This window comes from Tigriopus californicus, chromosome 6 (assembly GCF_007210705.1).
Source record: "Tigriopus californicus strain San Diego chromosome 6, Tcal_SD_v2.1, whole genome shotgun sequence".
Classification (NCBI taxonomy): Eukaryota; Metazoa; Arthropoda; class Copepoda; order Harpacticoida; family Harpacticidae; genus Tigriopus; species Tigriopus californicus.
Genome location: NC_081445.1, coordinates 4,441,596 through 4,458,353, shown reverse-complemented (window position 1 = coordinate 4,458,353; position 16,758 = coordinate 4,441,596). Strand labels below are relative to the sequence as shown.

The following is a 16,758-nucleotide window of genomic DNA, read 5'->3' as shown; positions in this document are numbered from 1 at the left end:
AGAAAATGGGTCTTCATAATCCAAAGGACATCCTCCTTTCAAGGATGCTTCCAATGGAGGTGGTAGGATGTTCGCTAATTTACATCCTTGTCCAACATTTTATTGGGCCTTACAAAGACCTTTTGTGTGTGGGCGTTAATGGGCCGTCTTGAGTCAATTCTGATGACCATATGGCGGCATTGGAAAGCATCTTGTCCAATGTTTCCAAAACATGGCCTTCCCATATCGTGAGCCTGCCATTTTGCTTTGAAAACGTTTCACCCTCAAGGACCTTCGAATAACCACAGATATTACCAGGCCTGTGCTTTTGATGACCTACAAACATGGTTCTATGTTGGAATTCTACGTCCAATGTGCTGGAAATGTAATGAAGACAGTGTTTGTGTCACTGGACAAGACCAAAAGACCATAACTCGATTTCGATCTATGCTTTGATCCATATCTGTGTCCCAAGGGACCCTCATTGTTGGGTGGGTATTAGCACTTGTACTATGAAGGGCCTGCCAACCTCTAAGCCTTCTGGGTAAACGCGCCTCCGCAAGCCCTTTGATTCTCAAGGCTGAAATGGAGTAAGGACACCTTCACCACACCGAGCCGAGTATCAACCAAGTGCACCCACCAAAGGGACAAGACTGGACCGGTTTGTTAGGAATACTCCCCTCTTGGACAAAGGGACCAACAACCAAATTTGAAGTATATTTTGTTGTGTTTATTGATTTACCTTCCCAAAGTAAGATATCTCAAGATTACTGTGTACTCGTCTTATCAGTTCTACTCCGATCAGGCAAATTTAGTTTTAAATTCGTACATCAATCAACCATCTAGAGCTGGGCCTGATCTTCATTCTGAGCAACCTAGGGCCCTTAAATGACATTAGCGTGGCCTATCCTATGCTATTCAAGCCAAGAGTTGAAAGCCTTCAGTACCTGATACATTAAGATTGTTGTCAAGTTATCTTCATGCAGTTCAAGCAAATCAAGTAAGAAGTATTGCTGCAGTAAAGCCATATTTTTTTCTCCTTGATGAGCATGAAATGCCCATTTTTTCATTGAAAAACAAACAAATGTCGACTTGTAAACGAGGCCTGAATTGTACATATTTTAGACTTTTGTTAACGTTAGGTTGAGCAAGGAGACGTACTGTAGTGGTCACAACGATAACAAAAAAAGCCGACTTTGAAGGAATTTTTGCCACTTTCTACCATCATTTTCTGCTTTGTGGTCAAAAATGGCTTCTAATGATTTCCCATCCAACTTATCGCCTCGTTGGCAAATATACAATTTGAAGGAGTTTCTGCCACTTTCTGCCACCATTTTCTGCCACCTGGTCAAAAATGGCTTGTAATAATTTTCATCCCTGAGTGTTTACCTCAATTTGCTGGCATGACAGAGGTCCCTGAGTCGATTCTTCTCGACAAGGAAACCTTCAGACTCTAATCACACCCACAAGCTGAGAACCAATCTGATGCGGACCAAACTCCTTGAAAACAGTTTTGTTAAAAACCCCGTCACTGATGAAGTGATGGACCCTTGGTATTTGCGGCAGTCTTGTCGAGGAAGTTTAGCTGAAAGGAGCACTCGCGTTGGATTGGAAAACTGGAAAGGAGAGCGAAAGAGAAGGGCCACGAGCACCCTCCCTCATCTCATGCATTTCGAGGATCAGTCTCGCCCACACAGCTTGGTGATGGAAGCTTGAGGGATCAGTTGGAACAATTCCACATACATCTGATCACCGCCAATGAGTAAAAAGACACTTCCTTTTACTCACATTATGGCTTCTAAAATGGAAAAAGGTCACCGTGATAACCAGGATAATGTAAATTTGAAGGTAAGGCTTTCACATCACATTCAGGAACAATCATGAGCTTTCCCTAAGATCTATAATGACATAAATCCCTGCCTAATCAGGCCAAGCTCAAAAGTCTTTCCTATTGATTACTACAAGCGCCTGATTGATAAAATATCGGATGCCTTCCCCAGAGTAAATAAATGTTCACACATAGCATTGAATGAAAACGAACAAAAATGTATATTCTAAAATTGAGTTTGCTGCCCACGATTGACAAGTCACAAGACTATTCCCACAAATAGCAATGCTAGGTATCATATTTTCAGCCCAAGCTCCTAAACAAAGTTATTCAGTTAATTTTTCGTATTAATGAAAGAAAAAAAATCGTAGTTTTCTCGACACAGACACATTCATAATTGAAAAAATATATAATTAAGCATTGCCACATGTTCTTTCATGTAATATAATGATATTCGTAGCACGCACGGCTACTTTGGATACGGAAGGCCAGAAAAGAAAGCGGCAATGATACAGTGCACTAATTAATACTGGATTAACCGTTCAGTTTTTTCTTGTACTGTCCGTCCTTTGTCACCACCCCATTTAACAATGAGCCCTACCAGAAACTAATAATCCGTCATGTTTACCCGAAAGTTAATTTCACGGAGGCAAATTACCCGAAATGAATTTGAGGTCAACTTGCAACAGAATGGAAGCATATCTTTTGAAGCATAATATATGTGCATGTGTGCATTCGAGAGAAGCATTTCATCCATATAACTGCCAGATATACTCTCGTTCACAACATCTTGAGAACTTTTGTTACCACTCACTGCCCGGATAAGAAATATATTCGTTGGTAATCATTAAAGCAAGGAAAAATAACTTGTTTTGCCGTCGAGCAACAAACCTAGAGATATGAATGGGAGTAGTTGTCTACACACAAGTTAACGTTAAAAGTTGTTACTGTAATAAAAAACTAGTTCTGACAACCATCTGGCATTTACCCTCAACGGCAAAACAAGTTATTTTTCCGACCTTTACTAATCATAAAGGTAAAAGCTGAAATATGGTACATTTTTGCAGAAGCTTGGTCCCAAAAACACCGAAGATTGCAATGAAACATCTGGATTGGTACAGGTAAGTGACTCGTGATTTGATAGCTATCTATCTTTCACGGTCATTGTAAAAGCTGGACCGCTCTCTTTTGGTGTCTATTTCCAGGGTCGCGACTTCGGCAGCACGGAATCAGAGGTCTGCTTCAACTATATCAACTCCATAATCGGGTCTGGGATCATTGGTGAGTGCTGGATCAGTATACAGTACTACATATAGTAAGCTTGGCTCTTGATGGACCACTCACAAACACGTTCTGACATGAAAATGATTTTGGACGATGATGTCAATTCCATGCTCATTGCTCACAATTAAATGGCCGGGGACTTGTGGTTGGCTTTTCACGGGGACTCCCCATTGTCATTTCAGGGATCCCGTACGCTTTTAAAGCGACCGGGATTGGCTTGGGAGTGATGGTTTTATGCTTGGCGGGTGGTTTGGTTAACCTCTCGCTTAGGCTTCTCATGAAAGCCGGGGAAATGTCGGAAACCAAGAGCTATCAGGTTAGTGCAACAGAATTACATGTTCATGGTGAGGCTGCTCCTAGAGACCCGTTCAACCTCAATAAAGACAAAGCTGACAGACGAGAGAGGTCTGTTCTCACATCGTTTTCAATGTGTGAATGAGCTTTTGGGGCGGATGTTTCTTTGGGCTTCCTTGTGGTCTTTCCTCGCAAATTTGATGATTTTTAAACCAACGGTTGGAGACCTATCATTTATCTAGATCTTTTGTAAGCCTAAGAGAATTTACAAAAACGTGGAGGATTAACGTGGTTGAAAACATACTTTACTGCTATAAACGTACATTGATTGAGGATAGGCGTGTGCAAAACCATCCATTTTTGGTTTGTAATTGTCATGACTATTCTTTGGACAAAATCACTCATGTGTCCACTTTCAATCACACTTTAATTGAAGGAGTATTTGAAGAGAAATATTATTGCACGAAACAAGTACCAAGAATTTCTGCATATCAAAAATGTGCCCCCAAATTTGGAACTCTTCCATTTTCGAGAAATGTTGGAAGATGTACATGCAGTTTTCAAAATGATGGAGTATAAAAATCCAAGTGAACAAATGCACAAAGGAAGGCAAAAGGTGTCCAAAAGGTTAAAAAGTTAGACACCTTCTGAGTGTGTTTGTCTTTCCCGGTCAGTTTTGACCGCCTCAGAATCGTGACATAAGTCGGAAATGACACAGGCCACGGTTCAAATTGATAAAGACAATCGGGTGTGGCATAAGCATATCCATGTCCATTGGCAGTGGTGGCTAACCTTATAGGTATTATTGAGGATGCTGCGAACTGTTCAAACATTGTCATTTAGCCATCTTTGTAATGACATGCTTGAAGTATTTTAATATTATTCCAAGAAGAAAATGCAAACCTTGACTGGATGCGATGAATTTGGACATAGAAGTATACTTTTAAAATTCGGACATTTAGGCAAGCGTTGGTACCAGCAAACAAACTTGCCTGCCAATGCCAGTGATGCAAAATTGGCGTTTCAAACTGGGTTTAACGAAGCTGACCTTTCCTCATATAGCAATGCGAAAGAAGGGTCAGCTTCTAAAAAACGTGTTTGAAGCCCCAAACTTGCATCCCTGACACTGGTACCAGCAAACAAACGAACCTGCCAGAGCTTGCCTAAACGTCCCCATAGGCATGATTATTGGTTTAAGCATGACGGAAAAGTGTCAGGTATTCATTAAAATACCAACATTGAAAAAATGGGTATTTGCAGGCACCGTTTTCATGGTTCAGAACAAAAGGACAAAAACATAATTCGAAGTCGAACTGCCTTTTGAACTAAGGGCAAAGCGCTTAACGAAGGTTGTCATTAAAAGGTCCGTGAAATGAAGAGTCAGCGCCAAACACGCTAAGACAGCGATTTCGGTTGGGAAGCTCTCATGGGCCAATTCAAGACACGCACATCCTTCAGTGGGAAACAATTAGTGGACAGAAAAAGATTCTACAACTGTATCAAGAGATAAGAAATAACATACGAGTGTGCATGATATTTTGATAGATATGAAATATATTAAATTTCAAAGATATAAGAGATATGAATGAGGGTTATCGATATACTTGATCCGCATTGAACCGTAATGAAGGCTGACTGATTCGTTTGGCAGTTATGGCAGTTGAAGGAAATACTCAAATCATGATACGCGTGTTTCTCTCTGTCTTTTAGGAACTAATGTGTTTCTCTTTCGGGTACCCTGGCTTCTGGGTCATTACGTTCCTACAGTTTGCCTATCCTTGTACGGCAATGACGACCTACAATATCATCGTTGGCGACACTGTCACCACGATCCTCGTCAGGTTGACCGGATGGGACCCTTCCCACTTTCTGGTTCGAAGGGAATTTGTGATCCTGATGATTACGCTCGTGGTCACATTGCCCCTTTCGTTATATCGGTAAGATTCTCCACGTGAGGTAATCGGAAGATTTGCCTTTAACACATCGTTAAAAGTTTATAGATTGGATTGACATTCCTGACAACACAAAAAATAATAAGCTAGTCGTTTACTGCATCTTAAGAAAGATGATATAGGAATCCACTTTTGTTCAAAGGCAATCCTTGGGGCCGAGTGAGGGCAGACTAATAAGCTAGTAAGAATGTTATGTCCATTTGCGGATACAGCAGATCAGAAATCAAGTGCGTTTCCAGGAGAGTGCAAATGTAGATCGCATTTCCAATGAAAGTGTCAATTCAGTCAAAGGATAGTGTGAAAATCAGAAGATTGACGTCAAACACTCCTCCCACAGATTGAAATAAACGCATTCAATGAGACCTTAATCATCTGATATCCCTCGCGATCTTTATCATTATTTGGTACACTTATGTTCGTTTCAGAGAATCGAGGGCTTTTAGATGGGGTCTTAAACCAACCTTTGCCATAAGTCGTTACCAAGACAAGCCAAAGTGTCGTAAATGCCACTTGGGGGGGAACGTTTGGCCCAAATCATGACACATTGCGACAGTTTTGGGGAAAACAGCTTATAACTTGCAATATCTTAAACATTGTACAAGAATGGCGTAATGAACTGCATTTGGGATCTCTTTGCACTCACTAACATTAGGTCAATTTTAGCTTTGTATGATTGCCGGATGATGGCTGTTGACTCGATGTTTATTGCTTATTTGTGGAGGGGTTTATGTACACAGAAATCTGAGCTATGGCGATTATGTGTTGGGAGCATGAGTAAGGAATAAATGTAAATGATGACGGATGACTAGAATATAACATATCCCTTCCCGGGGGAGAGGGGGGGGGGCAGGGTTGGGAAAGGGGGAACAGCACAAAAAATCACGGGAAGTTTGGTGGGAATGACTAGAATTGTTACAAACAATTGACTAGATAAACATGCATATAAAATAGATAATGTATAGATGACTAGAGTTGTTTGATTTGGTGACTAGGAGGATTGACTAGGTGTTGCAGGGTTTGACTTAGACCCATCTTCTATCCGGGTCACCACGTACACCGGTCCTCCCCAACCATCCAGGCATTGATGTCTCCCCCAGCGCCTCGGACACCCCCGGTCGACTGGCGCAGTCTCCGCTGCATCCACGGACTTGAAGACAGCTTGAAGACCTTGAAAACCACCGTTGATCCTTTAAAAACTCGGGGCCTTATTTGGGGATAATGAATAATGAGAAATGAGAGTTTTGCCACTCTCCTTTCCATCGAAAAACCATTGAGTCCATTTAAAGGAGGCCGATTATTGCTAAAATTAGTTTTCCTGGAAACATGAATTTTTCGGCGAAAGAAACATTGGATCTTGTTACATTATTTTGCAGCATTTGTCAAAAATATAGCTCTGCTATTTGCTGAGATGGGGCGCCTTGTGCGTGTAATTTATTTAAACTTATGATACGCCAAGATTAACACAGGTCGGTCGAAAGGTTTTTGAAAGTTCAAAATGGTAAGCATTTGTGCCGTATGAACAAATAACTTGCAACCTTGACCATGAACTTTGTAGGTCTTGGAAATTGTTCATCTCACATATCCGTAGGGCCCTCCCTAGAATCAGACCTTATGACCTGTACCAAATACTGCAGAGAAAACGTGATTGATTGCTTTCCTCCTAGAATTTGATTAAAGAATGAATGATATCAGAAATCATATTTGACGTTCTCAACTATTAATCTCCATCTATCCATGTTTCTTTGCGTTACAGGAATATTGGCAAGCTAAGCAAAGTCAGCTTCCTGAGCCTCATCTTTACGGCCTTTGTGACCGTGGTCATCTACGTGAGAATTGCTCCCATGATGGATATTGTGTAAGTGAAGGGAATGGAAAGGGTCTCGGTTAACGGGTAAAGATGGACCATCGTACATTTGTCTACAATAAGATTTGTTCCTGTCTAATTGAATTCGAACAATTCTTCATAAAAATTGGAAATCTAATGACCTTCACAACGATGAACTGCTTCCTGGAACGAGAGTTGACCCACTCAAGAACATCCTAACAGGAAACTTCCATTCTAAGGTTAATGCGCTTATCAATACCAAGAATCAATGATATCTGGTTGAACCCAATACTAATCGTCGGTCGTTAAAAACGGAATAGTAACATATGATCCAGTTAGTTAAAGCTAACTCAATTGGGAACTGGCTTTTTTAATATAGAATGTTATCCCATGAAGACTGTCGCTGATGTTGTTGCAATCTTTTTTCTAGGAAGGATCAAACTCAGGTCTTGTCGTGGTTCGATATGAGTGGATTTGCCGAAGGGGTCGGAATTCTGTCGCTCAGTGAGTTTATTATTTCTACGTTGAAGTGGTTTTGCTATGGACCCTTAAGCCTTCCCCTTCTGACTTGTTCGTTCTACATTTTGTTGTTCTGTAGCATTCATGTGCCATCACAACTCGTTCCTTCTCTTCAACTCGATGGCGAATCCCAGCATCTCAAAGTGGAATCAGGTCACGAATTGGTCAGTGGGGATCTCCATGATTGTCGTCCTCCTTTTGGGATTCGGAGGCTATGTCACGTTTAGAGGTGGCACTCAAGGTGGGTGGGTGGGACACAAGACGAGAAAAGGATAGAAATCGTAGAAGAAATCGAGACAGATAACGCATCAAGTGTTGCTTTGAGTGGGATCGGCTTGTTAAGAACTTATGAATTTCAAGACTCTCGCCTCTATTGAGCAATTGATATTGACACTTTAAGCTAGTTACCGAACTTGAGGAACGATTTCTTTTCAGATGTATGGTAGCACTTTTAGCAACTTGTTTCAAAAGCATTCGTTGATGTAAACATTAAATGGTATTGCATCATTCATCAATTTGGAAAAGAAAACATCTTTGGAGCAGAATCTTTACCGGTCATTTAGAGACAGCTTGCAATTCAAATCCAAGTAATTTTGGCACTGATAATGTTAATCATACCTTAAATTAAGTAGGATATACGTCTTTGTTGAATTTCATTTTTTTTTCCTACAAGTCAAGTCAATTCAATAGTGAATATTACGATTCCCCCCAACAAACGTTGGCTTTTCAACTTTGGACTTGATTTGTACCGGAAAAGGCAAGGACAGGAAGTGCATGTTTTGAAGATTCGGAATAAAAGCTTTCAACTTAAAAAATGGCAAAGGACATTTCAAGAGAGCCATGAAAATCTTATACATTTATTGAGAAACAAAAAGCAAGCCAGAAGCTCAAATCCGTATGCATTATCAACGAAAGACTAGATAAATGTAATGGCTTTTCATTTGAGATGGAATCTGATTTCAGGGGATGTTCTGAATAATTATTGTTGGGGTGATGATTTGGCCAATGTGGCTCGATTGGTCTTTTGTGTGACAGTCCTCTTCACTTATCCCATCGAATGCTTCGTTTGTCGAGAGGTCTTTGAGAATATCATCACCGGGTTCATCGGTCACTTCGAAAGGGTAAGTTTTTCTCCACAGTAATAACAATGCAAACTCACTGAGAGAGAGATAGTCAATGTTTGATTAATCCCCTGGAAAGAGACAAGACAACTAAAATTTGAAAATTTAATCAAAAACTGTTTGGAACTAATAATGATTAAAAAAAATCCCAGTAAAAAAAGTTATTTTTGCGCTTATTAAAGCCCGTGAAAAATAAATTAAAAAAAAAAAGCTGCAAATTTCAGACTAGCCAAACAATAAAAATAAAAATAAAATGGAAGACGGCATTTTTCTCAACTTATTCCAGTTCCTTCCCCTCTTGTCTAGCAACTTTTATTTGCTAATATTTCAAGCGTCACATGATTTGAGTTAGATTTTGGTTTTTTTGTTTGGTTTTTCACGGGCTTTTCTAACCGCTACAGGGAATGTAATACCCAGTTCCATTAAAATGAATGGTTATAATTCGTCTCTATATTACCTTCCATCTCTATATCATATTTGGTCTACCGACAAATTTAAGTTGGCAGAGAGAACTAGTCCTTGAGTTTAGGGTTGATCTGGAATGCTATCTAAAAATTTGTCCACTTGTCTGACTTGAAAGATGCTACCGGATCAACAAGACCTACGTATTCCCTACGAATATCAGAGGGAAGCAAATTAAACAATGAAGGAGCCCGAGAAAGAAGAGATGTGGACTTCATTGTTCGAACTAGCCTGGATTCTCGAAAACTTGAAGGTGCTCTCAAAACGCACATTAAGCCTCTACGGTCACTAGAATTGACCCTAAACCCTGGGTTGGGACAAAGCTCATGGATACTTTTGAAGACGTACAGCTATCAGATACCTTTCGTACCTTCTACTGAGACTGCTACAATCCCTTTTTAGCCTCTCCCAATATGAGAGCTCTCTCAGTCCTGTGATGTTCCTAGTGAAACATCTTTGGACTTGCTCGACCTTTTGCAAACCTGCTGAACTCATTGGAGCCCAAATGGAAGAGGAATATTCAAGATGTGGTTGAACAATCGACTTGTACAGAGTTAGAATCGTGATGCTGTCTCTGGACTTAAACGTGCGACATGTCCAACCACACATTTGAAAAGCCTTACCCACCTTCAACTGGATATGCTCATCGAACTTTGCATTATTTTGGAGGATTACACCTAAATCTTCCATAGATGAGACCTGCTCAATATCTTTACCTCCATTATCTACGAGTGGAGTATTTAAAGGAGTTGACCCAAATGTCATTGAGCGGAATTTCATTCCATCCAAGGCCATGTCACTCTCTGTGACCCAAGAGTAGATTCGATCTAAGTCCTTTGCAAGGCTACTGGAATCTTGGCCATTCCTACCAGAAACTAGCTTTGTATCGTCAGCATGAGAAGAGAGACTGACAGTGATACTAAGCTTTTGAAGTGGGGCAATGCATATTATAAAAAGGAGAGGCCCTAGGATGGAACCCTGGGGAACACCTGACTTGACATCATGTATGTCACTAAGAGATCCCTCAACCTTAACCAATTGCTTCCTACCAGAAATGAAGCTTCTTATCTAATTGAGAAACTTGCCTTGGATCCCACTGACATGAAGTCTATTCAACAAATGGCCAAGATCTACTTTATGAAGGGCCTTGGCAAAATCAACATAGACAACATCAACTGACTCGTGTCTTTCCAGTCCCTCAATGGCCTGCTCTAGGTGCTCAATCAGTTGGGTCACCGTGGTAAAATGTGCTCGGAACCCATGCTGTCTAGGAGGGAGGACTTCATTGACTTCAAGAATTTCAACAAGTTTGGACTTCATGATCTTCTCAAACACCTTCGCGATATTCGAAGTGAGAGAAATCAGCCTGTAATTACTGGGGAGCGACTTATCGCCCCCTTTAAAAATTGGAGCAACGTGAGCTAATTTTTGTGACGATGGAAACTTGCCCTGATCCAAGCTGCAACGCATCAAGTACGAGAAAACAGGAGCGAGAACCAGTGAGCATCTCATCAGAAACTGAGATGTCACTCCATCAGGACCAGGAGAGCTCGAAAGTCTCAAGTCCCTTATGGCGTCTAAAGCATCTTGATCTGTGACTACAAGATCATCTAAATGCTCCAATTGAATAGCCATGCCAATCTCAACAAATTCATCAATAGAGCAATGGGATGTTGCTCCCAAACTCAGTGGAGTTGAAAACACACTGGAGAACTGATCTCTTAGAATGTTAGGCATAGTCTCTACATTGTTAATGGCTTCCCCATCAACCTCAAACGGCCCAACAGGGTGTTTCATCTTTCTCTTAGAGTTCGCATAAGAGAAAAAAGCTTTCGGATTCGAGCTGACCTCCTGAACCACCTTACTTTCAGTTTGTAACTGGTCATTTTTGATGGAGGCCTTAATCTTACCCTGAACTACGTCCAACTTTTTTAAGAGACTACCCACAATCACTGGATTCGAAATGTTCTTCAGCCTTTTTGCTAGTTTGCAACTCTTTTTGATCAAAGTCTTCCTATATTTTGGAATTTTAGTCCGTGTCCCACTTTTCGGAACACATTCAGGTATTGCTAAACTAGAGCAAACTTCCTCAAAAAGTGAAACTAGTGCGTCAATGGCTGCATCTATGGACGGATGTTGTTTCAGAGTTGAAACTAGATCCAGGTCTTCTAATCTTTCTATAATCAACGGCCAATGTTCATCTTTGAACTTGAACTTAGCCAGATTGCCCTTTTTGACCGTTTTACTCTAAAGCACGCCGGCTTTCGAGTTATGCTCAACCCTATCTCAAGAACATGATGATCTGATAGATTACTAGGTGTCACTTAGACATACTGGATCAGATCAAGTTCATTGGAAAAGACCAAGTCGAGATCGCTGTTCTCTCTAGTTGTTACACCTACATGGTGGGTGAAATTGCGCAAGATCGCAAACTCCTCCAGCTTTTCAAACGACTTTTCAATTTCAAAATGGGAATATACCCATTAGGACTAGCCTTCTACTCTACAACGCTAGCCGGAAAATTAAAGTCCCCTGCAAAGAAAACCTTTGAGCAAATTGCCAGATCCAACTCATTTCCAGTGAATTGGAGAGCTGACGTAAAAGAGCTTGCTGAACAAGAAGGGGGTCTATACATTGTTACAATAGACAGATCAAGCCCTCGGATATGACAAACTAAGACCTCTACTCCTCCATTTCACATTTCTATATGACTAATGTGCAAATCATACCTAACATTTAGGCAGGCATACACCCCCATGTGGGAATAAGGGATTATCAGGACGTACACTATCACAACGAACTAAGTTGAAACCAACTATGGTTAGTTCTTCATCTAAGACCCCTGGCCGAAGCCAGGTTTCTGCTATAGAGATGAATGAAATATCTCTGTCAACAGCTAGTTTTTCTAAGATCTGAACTTTAATGCTGTCTTTTTTCGAAATCAGACAATGCACGTTCATATTTAGCCCCTTTACGGGCCTCTCTTTTGACGGACCAAGTTCACAAGTTCTTGGACCATCCTCTCCAACCGAAAAAATCCCTCTCTTCAAGAAAGCTACGTTCTGGAACTCCAGAAGGAATATTAGGGAGGAGAGTTTTTATAGGAATAGGGGTGGATTGGGTATTTGAAGGAAGAGGAGGGAATTGGGAGAGAGGGTGGGGGGTAGGAGGAGAGGGAGGGAGGAAGCTAAATGGGTTAAGGAAGGGGGGTGGGGTGGGATTAGGTTTAGGAATAGGGTCAGCTCTAAAACTACGAAACTGAGCTATCCTATTTCTCGGCTTTCTTTGCGTCCCTTCAACATGGACGGAGGTACACCGTACATTAAAGCATGTCTTAAGTCTCATGGACTGACGGCACATGTACGGGTGAAATAAAAGGACAATCTACCTTTGAACATCCCTTCTTACTATTGTACTTCTCAAGGCCGAACTTGAGAAGTTTTTGACACCATTTAGGGTGGTCAAACTGACAGCCTTTTCCTTCTTCAGGACAAGGCTGCTTTCGATAAACAGGACAGACTATTTTCTCTACAACTGTCTTTTCCTGCGCTTTTTCAAGAGGAGATACTACTTCAACTTCTACGTTGGTCAAATTAGTCGACTTCTCAACTACTGGGTGAGCCTGTTCTTCAAGCAGCACCCTGGTTTCATTGACCAGAGCAACTAAAGCCTCTATAATAAACGGCTTATTGACTATGGAAGGATCCTTCCCAGCTAAGACCAGGTCCAAACATTGTCTAGCCTCTTTGCTGACTTTTCCAAAAATACCTTCCATGATGAATGCAGGCGGAACTATCTATGAGCAACAGAATCAAGAGACCAAGAGAATGAAAAGAACTAAAATGCTGTGCAATCTTGTCCTGATGTATAGGACAACAAAGCAAAATCGGAATGAACTACTTCACATCAAACTAAACATACAAATCGATGGAGATAGAAAAGAAGAAGTAGGGGACATAGAAAAGCAAGGAATCAAGAACATATGTAAACTAGGAAAACAACACAGAAATAAACTCAACAAACTGGTCTAACACAAAATAAAGTCAATACACTAATGAACAATAAATTCTAACTGTAAAGGACTAATACAATGAAACTAAAGAACTACACATAAAGATTTGGAACTAGAAATACTACACTACAAATCAAAGAGAAACTGCTAAAACTAAACACAAATTAATTACGTCTTACCAAAGAGCCGTGAAAAACCAAACCTAATTGAGTGAATGAATGGCAATTCCCATTGATTCACCCACACACAAACACCATGAACACTACACGTGCACAGCAACCAAGGAGCAACAGAGGAAGTCACACCTTGGTTCGAAATTCCTGGGAGATAAGAACAGCAACAAAAATGCAACCAACCAATGCGTTGTTAGTGCATTGCTCTTTTGGAAAAAAATAGTGCCCAAACGCAAAGAGGTCACCTCTCTTATACAAACGTATCCAAGTCTTATGTTATGGTCACATTGTATTTCAGACAACTGGGTTCCATTACCTGCTGACCATCATCCTTGTGGCTCTTCCATGTGCATTGTCCATGGGAACATCTTGTTTGGGTATCGTTCTGGACCTCAATGTAAGTATCCACTTCCCGATTCATTGGGCCTTTGGACTCATTTGGTTAACTCAACCTTGACTGTGGCTTTATTTCAGGGACTTGGGTTTGCCCTGCCATTAGCCTACATTCTTCCGGGAATTTGCTACTTGAGAGTCAATAACGGAAGTTGGTACGATTGGGACAACATGGTCGCTTTGATGTTGGCCACCTTTGGGATCGGGGTCACCGTCATTGGGATCTCACAATTGGTCTTTGCGGTGAGTTGTTTCTTCCCTCTGTTGTTAATGATGTCATTTCGCCAAGACCGTCTCTGTTCATAGTTGTGAAAAGGATTGAAGAAATACAGACTCGGTCTCACTGGGAGGTGTAAATGAAAGACTAAGAAATTGGAAATCATCGACGTTTTCCCAAGCTGGCATGATTCATTTGACGAGACTTTTTTGTTGCCATGTTTGTTACTCGCAAGTGTAGAGAGCGATGAGAAAAGGCCATTTCTTTCCATTAAAGCGAAACCTGGGAGACATTCCCAGTATAATTCACCCAAGCTGGGAAGTAGGTATAGATCTGCTTCCGAAAGTATGTAACTGGATAGATGTATAATCTGAAGAACTGAAATCATCTTGCCGCGACTTGTTACCAATCTACCAATTTGAACCTGACTCAAACACAACAGTGTGTGTTAAAAAATATTCTTTTGGTTTCCAGGGTGCTGAGGAATGTATCCATGACCAGGAGCTGCCCTATTGTGCCAAGTCTAACTTCACCCATATCCTTCCGCGCGTTCATCTACCTTTTTAAGCAACGAACGAGCAGGAATCACCATCATCATCATCATCTTCCCTACGTGTTTTTTTTGTTTCAGCATCAGTATTACAAAACCATGTCGTATTAATATATATACACACACATACATACCTATATTTACTTGTTATGTCTTGGTGTTGAATATCTTGAGTCTATTTCATAAATACAAAGAGAAACGAATTTCTCAAGAAGTGTTTCATCCAGAGTGGATTGTTGGGACTGATTTAGTAGGCTTAGTATGAAACTTTATTTTACTACATACGTTGGCAAGCAAATCAAGGAACCCCGTTTTTTGATATAACAACTTTGGTTCATACGAATCTTTTTGTTAACCCTGGACAAATCTACTTCGATCAGTCGAGAGAGGCGAATCTACCACACAAATGGGAAATGCCGTGAAGGCCTTTGACAACTTTAAACAAGGGTGAGAAAGACACTGAGCCAACGAGCTTGTTCAGTAAAATGTATCAAGCATTCTATCAAATCACGACCACTTGAATATGGATGAGGATGCTAGGTTAGGGCAGAGAATTGATATTTCGAAATAGTGTCAACACATTTCGCTTTTCTTCTAGTGAGGCTAGCCCTAGGTCGCTACAACCATTCAATTTTCAGCTAAATCAAGCAACGGGATCAAAAGTTATGACCCCTTACAGCTAACTACATACATCTAGACAAAATGAATGACCATTTGTCGTAATATGATACAAGAGGAATTATGTGCCTTGTCATTTACTGTGCGTTAAATAAGCATAAGTTTTGACCCACTGCTTTAATCCTTGAAGGAGCGAAATCCAATATTATAGTGGTCTATCTGTGAATGATGTGCCAACATCGAGCTAGTGCTCGTGAGAGAGGCCCAGATTATTACGTTTGCGGGGGCCAACCTCGGAGAGGATTCGGTCCGTGAGTTGACCAAGGTTTTAGGTCAATTGCGGTCGCATTTCGACAGAGTGTCAGAGCTGTACCTGACTCTGGCTGAAGAGTTTCCCATATTGGAACCGGAGTGTTCCGCTGAGATGGATGCCATGACGGACACATATCTGTCATGCACCGAACGCTTGTTGGGGGCCCTCAAAAAGGCCCGCACGGTGCCAGCTGTAATGTTACAGGCGCCGCAGACATCCGCTGGGCCATTCGGATCATACCGGGTTCAGAATGCTTTGCAGCCGGAACATCTCTCGTGGGAGGCCACGCCAGCTGAGATGCGCAACTGGACTACCAAGTTCAAGTCCTTCCACTCGGCGTCCAACTTGGAGAGGGCAACACTCGCGGATCAGCAAGCGTTCTTCCTTTCATACTTGGACCTTGAGCTGGAAACAATGGTCCGAGAATCTATCAGGGAGACCACGCCAGTGTTTGGCGAGGACTCGTGTATGGCGGCACTGGAGCGGCGGTTCGCCGTCACATACTCCCTGTTCACCCCGTAGACTCGACTATTTCCGGTACCAACAGGAGCAAGGGCAAGCCTTTTCGGGCTACGTGGCTCGATTCGCTAGAAGGGCAATGAGGCCGACTTGGGTTCACTCACACTGGATGAGATCTATGTGTTCAGGATCTTGAGTGGCTTTCGGACGTCAAGTTGAAGGAGAATTTGCTCGAGCTGAAGGCCAGCCTATTGGAGGAGGCCACCAATATCGAGGAAGCCCGGCGAAATCGGGATTCCTACGTCCGTTGAAAGGTGCTGACAAGGGTGCGTGGGTCATGCTTGGTAATCCTACTCTCAAGGGGATACTACGGCCGGCCATACGCCGTTCAACTCGACTGCAGAGAGGACATGTATCATTTGCTAGCACGGTGACGGTGTTTGAGTGATAATCTTTTTTTTTCTCAGTCAAGAGGGGTTTGCAGTAACATGGCGAAGGCTCCCGAGGTGCCGAGGTGCGAGAACAAATCGTGGAACAATCCTCTGGGACACATCTGTTGGAGCTGCACTTGCTCACAATGGGCTTTGGGGTAGCCTCCTTTATTTTTCTATTAGTGTTTGTCCTCTGCCTGTTGGCGTGCTTGCGGCGCTTCTGCGACACTCCCGTGTCAGCTCGGAACTATGGGGGAGTGGAGGCAAGTGGAGCATTCCCCATGTTGTCATATGGGAACTTATTCACTTCTCGGCCTTCATGGTCGCC

The 16,758-nt window shown here is 41.8% G+C and overlaps 1 protein-coding gene across 1 annotated transcript; it reads left to right on the top strand.

Annotated features, from left to right (window-relative positions):
• Nucleotides 1-1,367: 1,367 nt before the first annotated feature.
• Nucleotides 1,368-14,837, top strand: LOC131882389 (putative sodium-coupled neutral amino acid transporter 11). Its single transcript, XM_059229519.1, has 12 exons — nt 1,368-1,827; nt 2,875-2,928; nt 3,013-3,088; nt 3,274-3,407; nt 5,096-5,322; nt 7,091-7,192; nt 7,593-7,666; nt 7,761-7,922; nt 8,645-8,802; nt 13,748-13,846; nt 13,924-14,085; nt 14,534-14,837. The coding sequence occupies exons 1-12, from the start codon at nt 1,738-1,740 to the stop codon at nt 14,624-14,626; spliced, it is 1,431 nt and encodes a 476-aa protein (XP_059085502.1). The 5' UTR covers nt 1,368-1,737; the 3' UTR covers nt 14,627-14,837.
• The last annotated feature ends 1,921 nt before the right edge of the window (nt 14,838-16,758 follow it).